The sequence below is a fragment of the Cebidichthys violaceus genome, unplaced genomic scaffold, assembly GCF_023349555.1.
Source record: "Cebidichthys violaceus isolate CVI_PGR_0920_01 unplaced genomic scaffold, fCebVio1.0.p SCAF_3, whole genome shotgun sequence".
Taxonomy (NCBI): domain Eukaryota; kingdom Metazoa; phylum Chordata; class Actinopteri; order Perciformes; family Stichaeidae; genus Cebidichthys; species Cebidichthys violaceus.
This window is the reverse complement of record NW_027176483.1, coordinates 18,627,898-18,646,318: the sequence shown is the minus strand read 5'-3', so window position 1 is coordinate 18,646,318 and position 18,421 is coordinate 18,627,898. Positions and strand designations below refer to the sequence as shown.

At 41.0% G+C, this 18,421-nt stretch overlaps 1 protein-coding gene across 1 annotated transcript; it reads left to right on the top strand.

The window, feature by feature from the left end:
• The first annotated feature begins 2,225 nt into the window (after positions 1-2,225).
• hsf4 (heat shock transcription factor 4) lies at positions 2,226-16,992 on the top strand. Its single transcript, XM_068723328.1, has 13 exons — positions 2,226-2,729; positions 4,973-5,081; positions 5,294-5,421; positions 6,570-6,694; positions 8,497-8,572; positions 9,309-9,376; positions 10,741-10,840; positions 11,914-12,032; positions 12,231-12,461; positions 12,606-12,723; positions 12,906-12,971; positions 15,386-15,483; positions 16,884-16,992. Exons 1-12 carry the CDS (start codon positions 2,604-2,606, stop codon positions 15,443-15,445), a joined length of 1,326 nt encoding a protein of 441 aa, XP_068579429.1. The 5' UTR covers positions 2,226-2,603; the 3' UTR covers positions 15,446-15,483; positions 16,884-16,992.
• Positions 16,993-18,421: the final 1,429 nt, after the last annotated feature.

The following is an 18,421-nucleotide window of genomic DNA, read 5'->3' as shown; positions in this document are numbered from 1 at the left end:
CTTTTAGATTTTTGATGTGTAATATTTTGACCTGAGGGTGGCACTAGAGGAAAGGTCATGTCACCAAAATCACCAGGATTCAATCTGAGGGAACTATACATGTCCTTTTAAAAACGAGGCCTATTTGCAGGCCTCAGCTCGAATAAAGATAAGAAATACCTAATTAATTGTATAAAAAAAAAAAAAAACTTTTTTTATATATTTTTGAGATGAGAAAAATCATGGAACTATCAGAATACATATTACTGGTTCACATAAGATAAGGATGGAACACAGCAGAACTTGGAAAACTCAAAAGCTCGATCTTGAAAAACAGCACTTTTAGGGTATTGTTTTTTGGAAAGTATGGGTATCCAAGACTTTTAATATGCTGGGCTCTTAGAACAACTGATATAGGCTCTATATACACAGCTATACATAGATACAGTGAAACATTTATGAAATATAGAGCATTTCAAATTAGAAAACTGATCAAATACTCCAATATTTGAATAAAAAAGTATTTTTAAAATTCAAAAACACTCTATATCACTTCTATGTATCACTCATGATGTTCATTGAATCAATAGACCGAAGATTGGACCTTTTTTGAGTGTTTTAAGCTCTTTCTATGCCCTTTTTAGTTATTTAGTTTAAGGTCAAATCCTGCTTCGACTCTCTGTTCAGGGCTGTATCTCAGCCCCCCCTTCTTCGATTTTCACCATTGAGACATCCTTCGAACCGTAGGAGCCAATAGAATTGCCTGGAATTGAAAGCTAGATGATTGACAGCACTATTAGCCAATAAAGCTCAAAAAGGTCCAGCTCTGAAATCTGATTTGCTGAGCTTCCAACCCTCCCAAGAATCCGAGGAGTGTCGGAGAGACACGAATCGAACGGATTCACACGGAGCACCAGCAGCTGGACAAACATGCGTTGGAAGTACGGAGATATTCCATTTTTTCGCTGAGATTCGACCAAAAGTAAGTACAATATTCGATGAAAGCTGTGTGACTTTTTGTGTTCGAAGCTGAATATCTCTGCGATGGTTTACCGGGGAGAGAAATGGAAACTATGTCCGTAATCTCCGTCAGGCGCTCGTGCTTTTTCATGCTGCATGTTCGTAGGTAGCACGTTGCTAACGGAGTGTAGCAGCCTTTTTCTCCGGTCTGTCCCAGTCATATCGAGTATGATTTATGATATTTTGTTATTTGTTTGCTTGGCTGATGGGAGATGTGTTTGTCTCATGTAGAAGTGACCTAGTTCATGTTGTTCCCAGGACGCTGAGGTTTCTGCAGAACTATAACATCACTATATTCGTTCTTCGTGGGTTCTCTGCCAGTTACTTTTAACACAAAACTCTCTAAGTTTTGATGTACTCTGCGTCCAAATGGGGGACCCTCGGGTGTATCTGGTTTTTAACTGTTCCAGACTTGAATTAGAGGAGTACATTTATATTTACATCTCCGGCACGGTGCTATTGTGAGGCACGTTGAGGTTTGAGGACTATATATATTCTTCTGCTCAACTGCATTTCTCAGGGAAATATTGTACTTTTAACTCCACTGCATGAATATATAATATTACAACTGACCGCTGCAGTTACTTTGCAGATTAGGATATAACATATTACATAACCTGTGATGACCTTCTATGATACGATGCTGATGATGAAATTAGAACGCTGCTTACATGGTACTGCATAATACTTCTGTACTTTTACTGGTGTAAGATTTTGAATGTAGGAACCTTACCGTGTAATTGACTATTTTTCCACTGAGGTATTGATGCTTGTACTTAAATAAAGGATCTGAATACTTCTTCCACCACCTCATCCTCCATCTAACCCCAAATTAACCTACATTGAGAGACACTATAACATCTGAAGTGGGCTGGTATGTTTGCTGTACTGCACAAACAGTACAGTATGTCCACTTCATAACAACGTCAAGACATCTAAGATGTCTGTGAGTTGACAGAAATGAAAATGGACCCTTTCTACCTGGCATACAGGTGCACTGAACCCTGAACTATTCAGTTTAACCAGTAGACTTCTGATGGTTGGACAGTGGTGTATTATTGGAGCTTTTGTGTGGATGCTGTATTGTTTTACTGGGCGGTCTCTTGGTTGTCAGCTGGAGGCCTCGGGGTAACAGGGAGGGGGGGGTAGGGGTGGGGGGGGGGGGGCTTGAATGGTTTGTGTATGTGTGTGCTGACATGGACCTTCTGTGATGACATTCTGTTTGATGACTGGTGTGGCAGGGAGGACAGAGAGAGGAGAGCAGAAGAGAAAAAGAAACTGTAAGAGCAATAGGATTAAATGACAACATATTAAACTGAAAAAGAGAAATTGAAAATCAGAGACAAGGTAAGATTGTGTCAACAAGGACAAGTACAGCGACAGTTTGACCGAATGAAATGGAATCAAAGAGACTGAGACAAACTTGGGATTATCAGTAACGGATCATCAGAAGTGGAGTTTCTCAAACATGGACTAGTCTGGGAGTCTGCGCACACACACACAAACAAACAAATACACACACACACACACACACACACACTTTCTACTCGCACACACATTTGGTTTCCTGTTGTGAGCCGTCTCGGTAGTGGACAGCTGTCAGTATGCAGGAGTCTCCAGGTGCCGTGGGTGTAGATGGCAGCTACGCCAGCAACGTTCCAGCCTTCCTCACCAAGCTGTGGACTCTGGTGGAGGATCCAGATACCAACAACCTCATCTGCTGGAGCGCTGTGAGTCCGTCCTCAGGACATGCTGTACATCACACCGTAGTTACTCTGTGGGGAATGTAATTTCAATTCACAAAACATGTCCTCTAAACCGTCCTGGTCTTCTTTGGTGAACACACTCTAGTGCGAGTGTTCATCATCTGCCTGCTGTTCTCTGATAAGGTATAATAACTGTTGCTGTATTGTCACAAATTGTGACTCGTCACCTAAATGTCATTTAACGTTGATGAAAATTATACACGTTAATTATAGGTTCAATAGCAGATTACATAGGTTCTGGTAATAACGAGCAAACAACAAACAACAACAAAAATATATAAAATGAAAATACATATTGTTCTGGCAACAGGACAGTTTCTTTGCTTGTTTATGCGTCGCTCTTGTTTAGCTTGATAACTGCATTTACTGGTACGATTTAGCTGCGATACCTTTTTTTTTTAGCCTGGCTAACAAAACTGCTACTTTCACACCTGTTTAGCTTTTAACAGCTTGCTTGTTGAGCGTGTCCGCTCGCAGGAATGGCCCCAGAAAAAAATCAGAAGGTCTAATTTGTATAATATAATATTCCTATATGAATACGGTAATAAAATATAATGTAAATCAATGTCACAAAAGGCAGTTGAAAAAGCTGATGATTAGCTGGCCGCTGCTTTAAAGGGCAGTCCCGCTGGTAAGTTGTGATCTTTCCAGACAATTATATGTAAGAATTTTCCCAGATGAAATTTCTAACTTCCGACCTCCAAGTGTTCCAGGTGCACAACGCCGAACACAAACAAAAGCCAGGCCTGACCGTGACAAAGTTATGTTTCTTTAGTAAATGTTCATACAGTTGAACTCTCAGCAGTGGAGCCTCCACTACATTTTGTTTTCAACATTTGTGCAGAAAAGATAACTTTCTGATGTTGTTTACTGTAACCAACTATCCAATAACGTAGCAACATATTTTAACACCAATTAGCATACAGAGCAGGTTTTGCTATATATTAATATGTATTATTTTCATTAAATAAAAATGATTAATTAAAATATAGCACAGATTCAAAGTACCAAATGATTATATTATTGGTTGATAAACCATCTGTTAGTGGCATTTATTCTACACTAATAAGCCATCATAATGCATGCATACATAAAAACCCTATAAAAACGTATTTGTCTACCTTCATTTAAGTGAGGAATCTGTTTAATTAGTTTGTGTTGTATCCTGTGGTTTCTTTGGCGTTAAAGGTGCATTGTGATTACCACACGTTTACATTCTGCTGTGATTAGCACGCTTTACCCACAGATGAGAAGCAACGTGTTTAGTTCGGTGAGCAAATATAAGTGCTTCATCATTCTTTTAAAAATATATAATTTCGTCAGTTAAATTTGACAGCATTGTCCAGATGAAAACAGAGACCATATGTGGGTTTCAGGGGGCGTTTTCTCTGTTTGTCCTAAAGGGAATGAGCTGTGCAGGATTGATGTGTGTGCTTCACTGATAAACAAGAAGAGGCACTTTCTCAGTTCCTCCTCGTAGGGAGATAAACACTCAGACAGATGCTCTTCAGTCCCATGACATCTGTAAGAGTGTGCACCATCAGCTGTTACATTGTCAGTCTATTAGTAGTCAAGAGAGCATTACTACATGCATGATAACAGCAACATCTTATTAGAAATGTCTAAACCTCGTGAATTTCACACCTGTTGTGAAAATGTAAAATATTTACAACACTTTACACAACACTGCTTTTCAGAGTAAAACATTGCTGCAGTTGCTTAGAAAGATTGCAGCGTTGGGAGAGAGAGAGCATGATTCATCACACACAGTGAGAGCGAGAGAGTCTGTTTGATTGGCTGACTGAGCTGAATTTGGCTGCTGATGAATAGATTGTGCGCTCTGGGGAAAATGTATTACCACCTTAGAAAGCTCCTTTCAGTACTACGGTAGCATTAATCCATGTACGGTCTCAATGACAAACTCAAGTTACATGGCAGCAGTTTTGAGGGAATTAAAAATGTTGTCATTTTCTTCAGCGAAGCATCAGTGAGATTTGTTTGTCACTGTACATTTAGATTTGATGAACAAATGAAATGGCTGCAAAAGTGCTCTTTAGAATCCAAATAGCGTGAAGGAAAAAAAAAATAAAATAAAAATGAATCCATGCAGAATAATAAAGAGCAAAAAAGTGTTCTAAATCCAATTGTGTCTCTGTCTTGTCTGTCTTGACTATAGTTTGAGCTTTCCTGACTTTTCTCTATTTCAGTCTGGGACCAGTTTCCACGTGTTTGACCAGGGACGCTTTGCCAAGGAAGTCCTGCCAAAGTACTTTAAACACAATAATATGGCGAGCTTTGTTCGACAGCTCAACATGTGTGAGTAGCCTACACTTCTCTCCTTGTCTTCTCTGCTCTCAATTATTGTATGCACTGATACTTTGTGTGTGTGTGTGTGTGTGTGTGTGTGTGTGTGTGTGTGTGTGTGTGTGTGTGTGTGTGTGTGTGTGTGTGTGTGTGTGTGTGTGTGTGTGTGTGTGTGTGTGTGTGTGTGTGTGTGTGTGTGTGTCCTCCAATATGTGTGCGTCTAGATGGTTTCCGTAAGGTGGTGAACATCGAGCAAAGCGGCCTGGTGAAGCCTGAGAGAGACGACACAGAGTTCCAACATCTGTACTTCCTCCAGGGACATGAACACATGCTGGAACACATCAAGAGGAAGGTATGGACACACACACACACACACACACACACACACACACACACACAAATGCACACAAGCACAATGTCCCAAAGACAAACTCACCAGAAAGTGTCAAAATAATGTAACAGGCTTTATATTTATAGACTAAAAGTTAGTTTGGAATGTTGCAGCTGTGCACATTTACATTGATGTTTTATTCACGGTCGATCAGATGAAGGTGATCTGGATGGAAGTTATTGGTTTCTAATCACTACCGCCACAGTATGTGGAGATATGGCAAAGAGCAGTGTGGAGAAATAACACCCAGCGAGAAATACTTTGCTAGCTTATGATTTGAATCATCAAACTGCATGATGTACTGCATTGTAATCAGAAGAATTACTTTATAATAATGGCTTTGGATGACTATGTTCAACATAAAACGAATAGATTTCTTGGCAAAGGCCTGTAAAAAGTGAAATACTGTTCATGCATCACATAATGCGCTGATTTACAAGTGAGGCGCCACCACAGTAATGGTGGCTTACCTAAGCTGACGCCTACGACCTGAATTTGTCAAAAGCTCTGCAGTACCTTGAGCTAAATGCTATGCCAGCATGCTAACATGCTCACAGTGACAATGCTAACATGCAGATATTTAGCAGTTTAGCTAATGTTTACTGTTCACCATATTAGTTTTGCTTGCTAACATTAGTTTACTAGCAATGAACACAAATTACACCTGACATTGAAGGGAAACATTATTTTTCTTTTTTTTCCAAAAGTTCAATGATGGTGCTAGATGAAAAGTGAAGGAATCACCAAGGTTATTACAATTTGTCCTAAGGGGAACATGAATGTACCAAATTTCCTGACAGTCCTTCCAACAGCATCCATTAGCATTTTACTCAAAAGCACAAATGTTAACATCATGGTGGCGCTAGAGGAGAAATCAGGGGATAACCAAAGTCATCAGGGTTCCTCCTCTGGGGACCATGACGGTCTGAACAAAATGTTGGCAACCCACCCAATAGTTCTTGACTAGTGGATAGAGCGACTAGAGCCGCGCTGCTAGTGTGGCTACAAACTCCACTGAGTTCCTCTGCTCACAGACATCACAGGGAATGTGTGGTTTGCATGAGCTGCATCTGAGTAAGTTAACAAATCAGGCTGTGCTGTGTGTTCAGGTGTCCATAGTGAAGAGTGAGGAGACCAAAGTCCGTCAGGAGGACCTCAGTAAACTGCTCTATGAAGTCCAGCTTCTCAGAACACAACAGGACAACATGGAGTGTCAGATGCAGGACATGAAACAGTGAGTATAAACATTGTTGTGTGTGCCATGACCCTACAATCCCTTTCCACTCCAGGCAAAGTAGGCAACTGCCCCAGGGCCAAAATCGTTCAATTTGTGTTGCGTCTTTGTTTATTGCTCAGATAACTATTTGTTTAGGTATTTGAAAAATGAGCACGTTGTACCGAATTGACTAACACAAGTCCAGCATTACTCCACTTGAGGCCCTGTCTTGTAGGGAGACCTTAAGTCTAGTTTTAATTTAGGTTCATATTTTATTTAAATTTAATTAAATTGCTTCCCATTCAATGACTCACAGGGAACCAAGGGCCACGTAGTATTCAGGATTACTGGTTGGTGACGGGGTGTCGACATAAACCAGTGTGCAGTCGGCATTAAATATTGTACCAACAAATCTCAAAAACTAATTTAATTTGACCGTTGACTATTAGTGATGCTTTATAGTTTACATTCACTACCTGTTTTTGAAAAAACATATTTCAGGGGGATAATGGGAAAAGAGCAGTTGACCTGTCTGTTATTCCTCTTGCTAAGTTGGAACAAATCACCCAGTGGATGTACTGACTTTTTCTCTGGAGGCTATTGTTGCTGAAAATAGCTGCCGTGTGTCTATTGTGAGGTGGAGCTGCTTTGTGCTCAGTATTGTTTGCTAATGTGAGGAGAGAATGTTCACCTGCTCACCTGACCAACGCACACACATGCACACCAATAACGACAGTCTTAGAAAGGATGACCAGATGTGTTCATATGCACATAAACGGCCATGGCGCGGACAACGCTCTCTCAAAATATTCCACCACAGACTTTTCTCTTTAGTATAATTTATCCACGGAACTAATTCTCCATTTCTAAAAAAAAAGGATAGAATGTATTGAGCTGCTTCACTCCAGTCACTTTGCATTACATCGAGAGGGTTGGACTGCACATGCACATCCTAGAGAGTATGTCAAGACAATCCTAAAAACGGAGACCTGTCCCTCCCAATATCCCAGCCAGGGACTGTTCTCCAGGCATCATATGCTCTCAACAGTACTCTTGAGTAGCCGACTAGGGCATTAGCCAGGTGGTGCAATTAGCAGCTGAGTCATTTGAACCTGTCGTGGTACCATCACACAGTGGACAAAACTCCAATAACTGTTAGGATCTTCTTTACATCTCTCAAGAAGATCTCCTTGGAGTGGCAAGACAACTAAAATAGCTACGATATAGGCCGACGCTCTGTATGGTGGTTGTCTGACAGATAAAATAAAGCATGGCTGGTGCAGACTGACCATGACAACTAATGCCTGATTTGTATTCCTGCCTGTGCATTCTGTGAGCGCTGGTGCGGGCACCTCTCGCACATGCCAGACATGCATAGCACTGTGGAGGATTGCATGTAGCATGTCATTTCTTTTTGATTTGGACCTGCAGTTGGTAGGCTAGTTTGAAGTACGTATGACCATGTTTTGCTTTTTCATTCTCAGAAAACAGCAATGCGGATTCACACACCTGCATGAACATATATCACACACAGCATACATGCATTCTATACCTATTAATTTTAATTATATGAATTAAAAATGCTTGTATTCCATCCCGCCTCAAAAGCCTCAAAAGTTAACTTGACGAGCGAGCAAGTGTTGGGTAGAGTTTGGAGGGTCAAGCATGTGCTCGTCACAGCCTCGGGTTTGCGGAATGCGGAGCGGAAATGCTCCCTCGAGAGAATCCTTTTCCGCTTGCGGATACTGTTCTGTGCACTCGTAGCATGTGCAGGAGCTCTCAACCACCTCCCTCTGACATCCTCCTCCTCTTGTTTGCAGGCAGAATGAGGTGCTGTGGAGAGAGGTGGTCTCACTGAGACAGAATCACACACAGCAACAGAAAGTCATGAACAAGGTCAGTCTGTGTGTGTGTGTGTGTGTGTGTGTGTGTGTGTGTGTGTGTGTGTGTGTGTGTGCCATGAAGTCATCTGTTTCAAAGTGAGATACACTTACATCAACAACAACTCTTACACTTATTGGTGTGGTGTACGGTGTATCTTATCTCTTGTGTATGTGTATATCTACTCCTACTCTCTGCCATTAAAGTACTAATCCACAGGTACATTTCAGTACACCTCTGAACTACTACTACTAGTACTCTACTACTACTACGACTTCTACTACTATTAAAACTGATGCAACCAGCCAGAGATCTGCAATTGTGTGAAATATTGAATATAGATACTTTCATTTAACATAAAAAACACATAAATCAGATAAACCTATGAAATAGCATACCCTATCATAGATGGAAAACCCTGCATACCCACAGCTTTTTTTTAGGCAGGAGTACTTTCATGAAGTAAGCCAATATTACGCCGCAAAAAATGTTTTTAATCAAAATGTTTAAAAACATACTGAAAAAAATACTAAATAAAAAAGATATGTATTAACAAGAATGGTGCAGGTAACGCAACTTAACTCCCTTTTCCTGCTTTTATGTTTCAAGCAGGAATTACTGTGTCAGTGTGTGTGTGTGTGTGTGTGTGTGTGTGTGTGTGTGTGTGTGTGTGTGTGTGCGCGTGCGTGCGTGCGTGTGCGTGTGTGTGTGTGGATGCTGATTCATGCTGTGCTTTTTCTCTCATTGCCAGCTGATTCAGTTTCTGTTCAGCCAGATGCAGTCCAACACACCCAGCACTGTGGGCCTAAAGAGAAAGCTGTGAGTACATGCACGTGTGAGCACACGCACAAACACGCACAATCACACACACACACACACACACACACACACACACACACACACACACACACACACACACACACACACACAGTGGAGAAATCAACAAAAGTGAGACAAACAGGGCCACAGTGCAGCAGAGGGAAGGGCTGGCTCAGCTGACAAACTGAACAATCTAACTCACCAAGCGCTGTGAATGGAGACAAGTGCTGAATCAGTCAGACGCACACACACACACACACGCACATATTCACACACAGTGAAGGCACAGCAGAGTGCATGACCCTGCTACAGCCTGTGTGTGTAAAACGCTGGTTCAGCTTTGCTGCTGAGTGTGAACAAGGCCGCCATGAGAAAGGAAAGGCACGCTGGAACACAAAAGTGCTTTAGAAACATATATTTCAGAGTCAGTGTGCTCACTAACAAAAGTTACAATTTTGCCCCATGTTTTAATGATAGTCATCATGTGAGGCCCTCTGGCTTTCATAATCACTCTGAATGTCCACCATCTGTGTTTGACATCTACCCACTCTCATGTCTTACTCATCCCTTCACTCTCCCCCCTCATTTACTGTCACGTCTCCACATGAACTATCAAAGTTATCTAACTAAGTGCTCCAAGAAGCAAAGACTTAGGGTGCTTTCAAAGCTGTAGTTGGGTTCATTTGGTCAGGACCAACAGAAAATATGATTCATTCGTTGCATTTTAGTTCTGGTGTGGTTCTGGTTCACACTGAGTAGTTTATATTTAATTGACAGCTTTCACTCCAGGCGGTGGCCATTGAATGAGGCTTCACTTTTGTTTACATGTTCACAGATGTATTGGCTAATGTATGTAACGTATTGGCTTTTTACTAACAAATATTTTTTTGCACATACAGTAATAAGTGTAGTTCCCATCAACTTGAGTATCCTTCATTTCATCTGGTTCACTTCACCACAGCTTCGTGTGTGTTTGTGTCTGTGTGTGTGTGTGTGTGTGTGTGTGTGTGTGTGTGTGTGTGTGTGTGTGTGTGTGTGTGTAGTTGGAGGAGCTTAGCCCGACAGAGAGAGCAGATGTGATAATAAATTACATTAAAACATTGAAAAGTACTCATGAAAACCCCAGCATCGTTGCGGCTTATCAATACTCCAGTCAGTTAGCACTGGAGTCCGTTTAATACCGGGTTTGTTAACGCATCCCTGTCAGATAATGTAAAACGTGAAAATTAATAAAAGCCTCCATTGCAACAGTTTCTATCCATTCATTGGTTAGTACTCTGACGAGGATGCCCTGCTCTCCCTGACTGCGTATTGCTGTTATGAGTCAAGATGCCTAACTGATTGAAAACTGTTGTTCCCTCCAGGCCCCTGATGTTGGACGATGGCTCTCCCAGCCCGCCTGCCTCCAAGTTCAGCCATAGTCACCCAATGGAGCCCATGCATGAGCCCTTCTACATCCAGTCGGTGAGAAAATATGAACGCCATACACCTTATGTTCATCATGTGCTTTAATCCCTTAAATTAGTAAAATTATCTTAATTTTGGTCTTTTCTTTAGAATTGCTAAACATGTGTATCTATCTCTGCCAAAAATTAATCTCCCGTAGAGTTATTAGTGCTCTGCCGCCTTTTTCAATGACATATTTTGCTGGGAACTATAAAAGTAAGCCACTGTGCTGCTGAACTTCCTCATTCAGCACAAATGCTACTGGCAGGCTCATGCAGTAAACATCTACTTTGAAGTTAATGGATGGCCTTTCTAAGTGCTTGGCCGTGTCGGGATTATAAATGTATCTATCGGTTGATTTACCACACACCATTCCTAATATGGAAGATATCCTTCAGCAGGTCAAGACATTTATCTTAATCTGTTCCTCAAGCATGGCATATCCACCACATTGCAGCGAGGATATTATCCAGACTTTATTCTTCTTGAACCTGCTGCCACCAGTCTAGCTATTATATTACATCACCACTAGAGGGAAGCAATGTGCGTTGACAGTTTTGGAGGGCTATACATGAGCTGTGTACATATCTAAAGCCTTGGATTGAAGCAAACTTTACAGTAGCTGTGGCTATCTTACCAGCTGGCTTCATCATGACCTTTTTTGCTGCGGCTGTAGTTCTCTGTGGGAGCGCAGTAAGTGTGACAGTGGGTTTAATAGCCCAGATATTACCGAGCCACAGTAAAGTTATTGCTTCCGGGGCCGCTCTACAAAACCAGGATGCAGTTACTGCGGTTTGCCTTGGTTTATAACTCACATTTTGTAGTTACTGCCAGTTCTGGTGTTCTGGCAATACATTTATGTGCAATATTATTGTCATACGGTAAAACAAATGTTTATTGATATTCTGGTTTTACTCAACAACCAGCTATGTATGTAAATGTTTTGTAGGGCAGTATAGCCCTGTGAATCTGTAATGTCACATTATCAACAGTGTATAAATTCTAAATGAGCAACACAGTGGGCCCAAAGAGCCAATTTGTTAGCAAAAGCAAGTTTGTCATCACAGTCATCTCCCCTTTTTCTTCCGCAGCCATCCAGTGACACTGCCTCTTGCTCTACTAGTGGGCTGACAGGAGGACCGATTATATCCGATGTAACTGACATGTCTCAGGCCAGTATGGCCCTCCAGATGCAGCCTGATGAGACCAGGTGAGTGATCGATATAGCATCACTATTTCCCATTATAAAAGTAACCTGCATCAGCTCTTTTACAGCATCGAACAACCATTTTGTAGGATATTGTGCAAGAGATCATGGATATTGGATCATAAAACTCACTGTAAGAAATGTGTATTACGAAACAGCAGTCTCAAAATGTGTTGTCACAGTATTTGACTCCACGAACAGGGAGAAGTGCATGATGCTTATCAAAGAGGAGCCTGTGAGTCCAGGAGTGAGAGGAGGAGGGAAAGGAGGCAGTGCAGGGGGAGGAGAGGCCGTAGCGTTGGCCTCCTCCTGTGAGGTGTGCTCCTCTGAACCTCCTGTCCTCCCCGTCGCAATGGTCCAGTCTGTTCTGGAGGGGAGGGGCTCTGTGGCCTCTATGGTGGAGAGGAGAAGTAAGAGACCTGCCCTGGACAGGTGAGCGCTCACACAAGATCGCATAGACACACATACAGAATGCAAGGTACACACAGGTGTTTGCACGGACACAAAAGTGATGCAAGTAGTGAGGAAGTGACCCTGTGTGTGTGTGTGTGTGTGTGTGTGTGTGTGCGCGCGCAGAGTGGAGGTTTCAGATGCAGTGGAGAATGTGGATATGAGCCTGGAGGAGCTGCAGCAGCTGCTGCTCAGGAGCCATCAGCAGAGCACTGTGGAAGCTGGGACCAGCGCTGTTCTGGATGTCAGTAGATCCGTACTATTCAGAAACACACTTACAACTTATTTAACTGCACATAGACTCAGTTGTGTCTGGAGCGGTACTATATGTCTCTGCTTATACTGCACACAGTGGCCTTTGTTCCTCACATACTGACCTGCTTGGATAAATGTTATTCTCACTCCTCTTTCTCTCTCACTCTGTAGCCCTTCAGTTTAAGCCTTCCTCTGCCTGAGTGGAACTTCACAGAGATGGAGTCCAACCTCAAATCAGTAAGTCATATAGTGTGAGAGCTGTATGGACCGAGCCTATAGATCCTTTCCTACTCAGGAGTGACCACCTTCTCCTTTTAATCATGTGATGGCAGCTTCTCTAATGAACTACATGGCTGTCATCCCAAAATCTAAGAATAATGAACCCTTACTTATTGACAATTTATTTTAAAATGATGATATTTCCTTCTTTTCTATACACTTGTTGGCACGGCAACAAGCTGTGCGACCGACACAGAGCAACATTATCGTTCATTTGGAGTTCTGTTTGTGTCCTGGCATACAACCAAAACAGTCAGCTGAAAGACACTAAAACACTCTCTAGAGCTGAAGGGAACCGCAAATTTAAGTAATAATTCTTCCAATGTTTGTCACTACGAGCAACACCTGTCACATTACATTATCTTTAGTTCCAACAATCGTGAAGTAAACATGCATACCAGGAATGTGTGGTTGCATGTATTTGCGCTGTGCCGGACCAACCCTGCAATGTTTTGTCAAAGCGCTCTGCTGTGCCGACACGCTGGTCTTATTGAAATGAATGAGGGTGCTGCGGGTTTTTTTGATGCAGCGTTAACGTCGGTATGGACACAGCCTTAGGCCATCAACAAAGAGGCCTGTCTGATCCACTGATTGCATAAATACAATACTATATAAACAACACTAACGCCAGTGAAAAATGGAAATGTGCCGCCAGGTGGAGGTTTCCTGTCAAACTACAATAGTGATTCACAAAAGAGTCTGAAGCTGATGGTGAAGCTCAAATTGTCCAATGTGACTCTTGGATTCAGGATCCGGTGCAATACAAACAGGGGCATTGCTAAAAATGCTGCCCCCCGACTACCCTCTCCAAAGTTTGCCTGCTAATCCTCTATGCTAGCAAAGTAATCAATAACGTCATTGATGTCCAAATTTCTGGCCACCTTGCATCAAACAGCAAGGATGGCGAGGCTGTTCAATCTGTCTTGACACATTGTGGGGCTTAAATAGTCTTTCATGCGGCTCACCTTGTAAACGGTTTCCCACCAGCCACAGGCAGAGTACAAAACAGCCTAATATAGTATGTAGCGCCTCTCTAAAACTGCTTTGCATCTGCACTTTAAAGATTGCATTTAACAGCTGAAGTAGAGAGAAGTTAGGGGGGAAATTGGTGCCATGAAATGATAAATGAATTACAAACTGCTTTCAAATCATTGAAGACTTGTTTGCCTGATGAGCAATCCGAAATGTGTCCTCTTCAGTGGCCCTTAATGTCAAACAGCAGCTACTTCTTTAAATGAAGTTGAAATCACTGATTATGCTGTTGCAGCATATAACACTCTGATGCAAAACACAATCGCTGGATTCTCTTGAATTCTTCTTCACCAGTCTCCTTATGATGATGTCCTCTTTCCTTTTGTCTTTGACCGCTTCAGGTTTGACTGTTAATCACGTCATGTTGTATCGCCTTCTCTTCTGCATTGGCACCTGACTGGACAATTAGCTCCACAAAATATCTTCAGGAAATCACTCAGCCACTGGTCGCCAAGCAATAGTTTCAGACCATAACTCTTTATTAACTCCACATTGTCATCTTCACATCATTGTCTGAGCTCATTTTGGTATCGGAACTAATATCTCATCTAAAGAAGAGCTCATTTCTGCCCTGTTTGGTTTTGTTTTTGCAGCTGACAGTCAATACTACTCCCAGTAATTGCAGGTTTTTCCACTTCCAGTCACAGTCTGTGTGCGCCTTGTTTGTCCCTTGTTCCGTTAATCTGTCATACATTCTGTGCCATTTACCCAAAGATATTCTGTTACCATGTTAAGGACCCTCTGCAGTACTTGAACATTTTTTTTAATTAGCTCATGAGGGAAAACGTAATATGAGAGGCATTACAATGCGAATTTGTTCCAGTCCTGTTACATCTTCCTCCTCTATGCCTGAAGGGGTTTATTCATATCCATCACTGTCTTCTACTCTCTCTCTGGCCACTGTCCTGGGTCAACAGACTATCTCTCGCTTCATGCAGCTTAACAGAAACACTTTAATTGCAAGAGGATGTGGTCGGTAAAAAGAAAGGAAAAAAATAGATTTGTGTTGATGTGCTTTTAGAAAATCAATTTGGGTTGGAATCATCAATGGTTACATTGCCAGATGACCAAAACCGGGGCTCACCTACTATATTAGCAACAAAGTGGAGCAACAAGCGCTGTACCAGGGTCAGGTGTTGCACTTAATATTGCTGGTACATGTGTTGACAGCCAAGCGTCTGGATGAAGGGGCAGGACTTTTAACATCACCGTTCAATTCTGCTAAATGAACATGTTGGATTGTAGATATCCAATATATAGATAATGTTCTATCATTTGTTATGACATTAGGGATTGAGGGTTAACGGTATAAAATGTGTTTGCTTTTTTTTTCTTCACAGTATATGTTCCAGAACCAGGAAGCGGAGACTTTTCCAGCTTCTGGCTGTGAGGAGCAGTGATCCATCTGTGCTGTGGACTGACTTTTCTGAAATGGAAGGTAATGATCCTGTGACTTAATTTGTTAGTGAAGCGGTCAGTTTTTCAACACCAGGAAGATGTACGTTCACTAATCTTGGTGCTAAACAGGATGCAAAACACAAGGGTCCTCTTGATTGACCCTCGAGACCCCCTCAATGCGTTCACAGCAAAGTTTAAGGTCTGGAAAAATGTGTCACATGTCACTAAAAGCTTATTATGTTCATCGGTATTTGTTATTCAAATTGCAAAAATATTTATTCACAAATACAAATACAGAATTCTTGTGGCATTTCCTCTTAAATACCCATTTAATACCTGGTTGTTTCTGGTACGGTGGATTGCCTTAGCTTACATCTTTAAAACCTTGTTGCATATTGAGTCTGTGTAAGAATTCAGAGTAACACTGGAGCACTAGGTGTCATTAATTAAAGGTTAATGCTGGTGATATTATATAGTTTAGTCAATGTCAATAAATCACTAAAGTGAAGTTCTTGTGGAATGGTTTCCTACTAACTCGTTTTAAATTATTGAAGAAATCTTTGAAAAATGAATATATTTTCTTAAAAAAAGAAATAATAATTACCCAAAACAGCAGGGCACTGTAATTTGATTGTGTTTGTTCCCCAAATGTGTGGGACTTTTTTTCATCTGTGGATTAATACATATTTGGTGCACTAATGAGTATTTCCAGCAGCAGGACAGTGTCTGTGGGATTGACTGAAATGTTTGAACATAGGATTTGTTGATGATAAGAAAAATATAGATTATCCATTAAAACAGGATTACCATATATCACACTTTTCTAAAAGTGCACATACTGCTCCTTAGCACAATGATGTCATTGCCGTGGTAACAACAAGCAGACATCATGCAGGTGCATTTTGACACGTTAAGCTAATAGCAAAACTCATAACAAGAACATTTAAAAAAAGTACTGTACATTCTTGACAATTGCACCTAAAGCTAAACTCTTTTTAGACTCTCTCTATTTTTGGCTTATGTGACTGGTCCTTTCAAAATAAGGTACCTAGATGAAATCAAACATGTGTGGGGGTCATTCACACTTAAGAATTAGTTTGTATCACTTTCCTATCAGTATGGAGAGGAGCAATGAATACAGCAACCAGTAACTGTACACATGGCATATCATGTATCATATTAGGACAGACCTGTTTTTGGAATTAAATTGAAATAAACTCCATCTGTGTCTCAGTGTCCTATTATATCTGCTCAGGGAGAGATGATCACTGCACTCACTGATCCTAATGATGAAAAGACCTGAGTGTATTTGTATCCAAGAGTTGCAGATTATTCACTGTACTGTAGTTTCCCTCATCTTCATTCCTCCGTGTTTAACTATGAAGATGCTGTGCGTGCCCACCGAATGACTCTGTCATCTCTGCTTGTTTCCCTCCTCAGGCCACAAAAGCTGATGTTCTCCTCATTATTCCACTCTGCATGGGTTTGATCCCACGGCTCTGCCAGGCTGCTTCTTACACGTGGCTTTCTTTGCTTCCTCCTTCATTTCTTTCCATTCACACACCTACAAAATGCAGCAATGAAAAAGCTTGTATCCTTACATTTCTTTGCCCTGCCAATGGGCCTATCAGCCAGCAGCTCTATGGGCATGGCCGCTTCTTTGCATGAGAAAAGACGCTGGTCAAAGTTTTCCAAAGTTACCCAAACAAACAAATGTGTTCTGACACAATTATACCTAGACTCTAATATTAAGCCAGTTGTATCCATTCTTGGCTCCGGCACTTTAGTCTTTGTGTGAGAGGGAGTTCCTGCTTGTGGAAGTGACTTTTTCTTCCTCTACTGTATAAAGAATTTATTACGGATGTACAAAAGAATATTTTTAAGTATTTTATCCTTATTACAATTTTTTTTATTTGTATCCAAGAGAAAACTTTGGCAAAAAAGTCGCTGTGAAAAAACATCTTGGAGTGCAATGTAGCATCCTGTATATTACAAGTTCTGTTTTTTTCAGTCTTTGTAAGAGTGTTGAAAATTTAAGGGCTCCACAAATATTTCATGCATTTCCAATCATGATAAATGTGTTGAGATGGATCAGAGGTGATTTAGCCTTCCATGATATCAAAGGTTCTTCTTGCAAAAATTTTGGATGCAAGCCACTCTAAAATCTAAAACGTTAAGAAACCTTTAGTTTTTTTAAGCATATCATGATAGGAGGTTTTACACTCTGAAGCGCCCATCTACTGTATCTTTGCACAGGCCTGACATGTAGCTATAGACTTGGTTACTTCTCTTCTGTCCATTTAAATGTGAAGTTTAAAGGAAAAAAATATTAAAAGATAGACTTCTCATTTGACAAAACCATGAACACCACTGCATTTTTGCACAATCTGTATCACTAGTTATATATAGTCATGACAACAGGTCATTTATTGTGTGTTTGTAGATGACCAACACTTTGTCGCTCTACACATGCCTGTCTAGGAGAGATACTGGCCTCATAACAGGGTTTTTGAAAACTTGAAGGCAAATTTTAGTCTTAGAGACATGATGTCTCTGAATGTTTCTACAGTTTTTATTTGGAAACAAAGGCCACACTTTGAGTTGAGGCTTGAGTGTGCATAGAACATAAAAAACCCTGATAGAAAGTCATGACAGCTACTTTTCATACTTTGTAGAAAGAAGAATACTTAACTGTCCAGGAGCCAGTCTTTAAAAAGATTTATGATTATGATTGACTGTGTTTCATTATATGGTGGGGTGGTTATTTGAGAATTTAATCTGTTATAGAACCATGAATACCTGCTTAAAGGACTGCGTATTAATTCTCTGGATTATTTAAGATAATCAATAACCATTCAATGTAAAATATTTGTCCTCTGCACTGGTGGCAGGCAACAGTTAAAAAGGTTAATTGATGCAAAATATTGGAAATCTCCTGGAGATGAGTTGAATCGTGCAATACTGTACAGAACTGTGAG

Bases quoted from the DNA above. Each gene is read 5' to 3' on its own strand.
- hsf4 (XM_068723328.1), top strand. From the start codon at position 2,604: ATGCAGGAGTCTCCAGGTGCCGTGGGTGTAGATGGCAGCTACGCCAGC. The intron at 2,730-4,972 runs GTGAGTCCGTCC...TCTCTATTTCAG, and splicing joins ACCTCATCTGCTGGAGCGCT to TCTGGGACCAGTTTCCACGT. The intron at 10,841-11,913 runs GTGAGAAAATAT...TTTCTTCCGCAG, and splicing joins AGCCCTTCTACATCCAGTCG to CCATCCAGTGACACTGCCTC.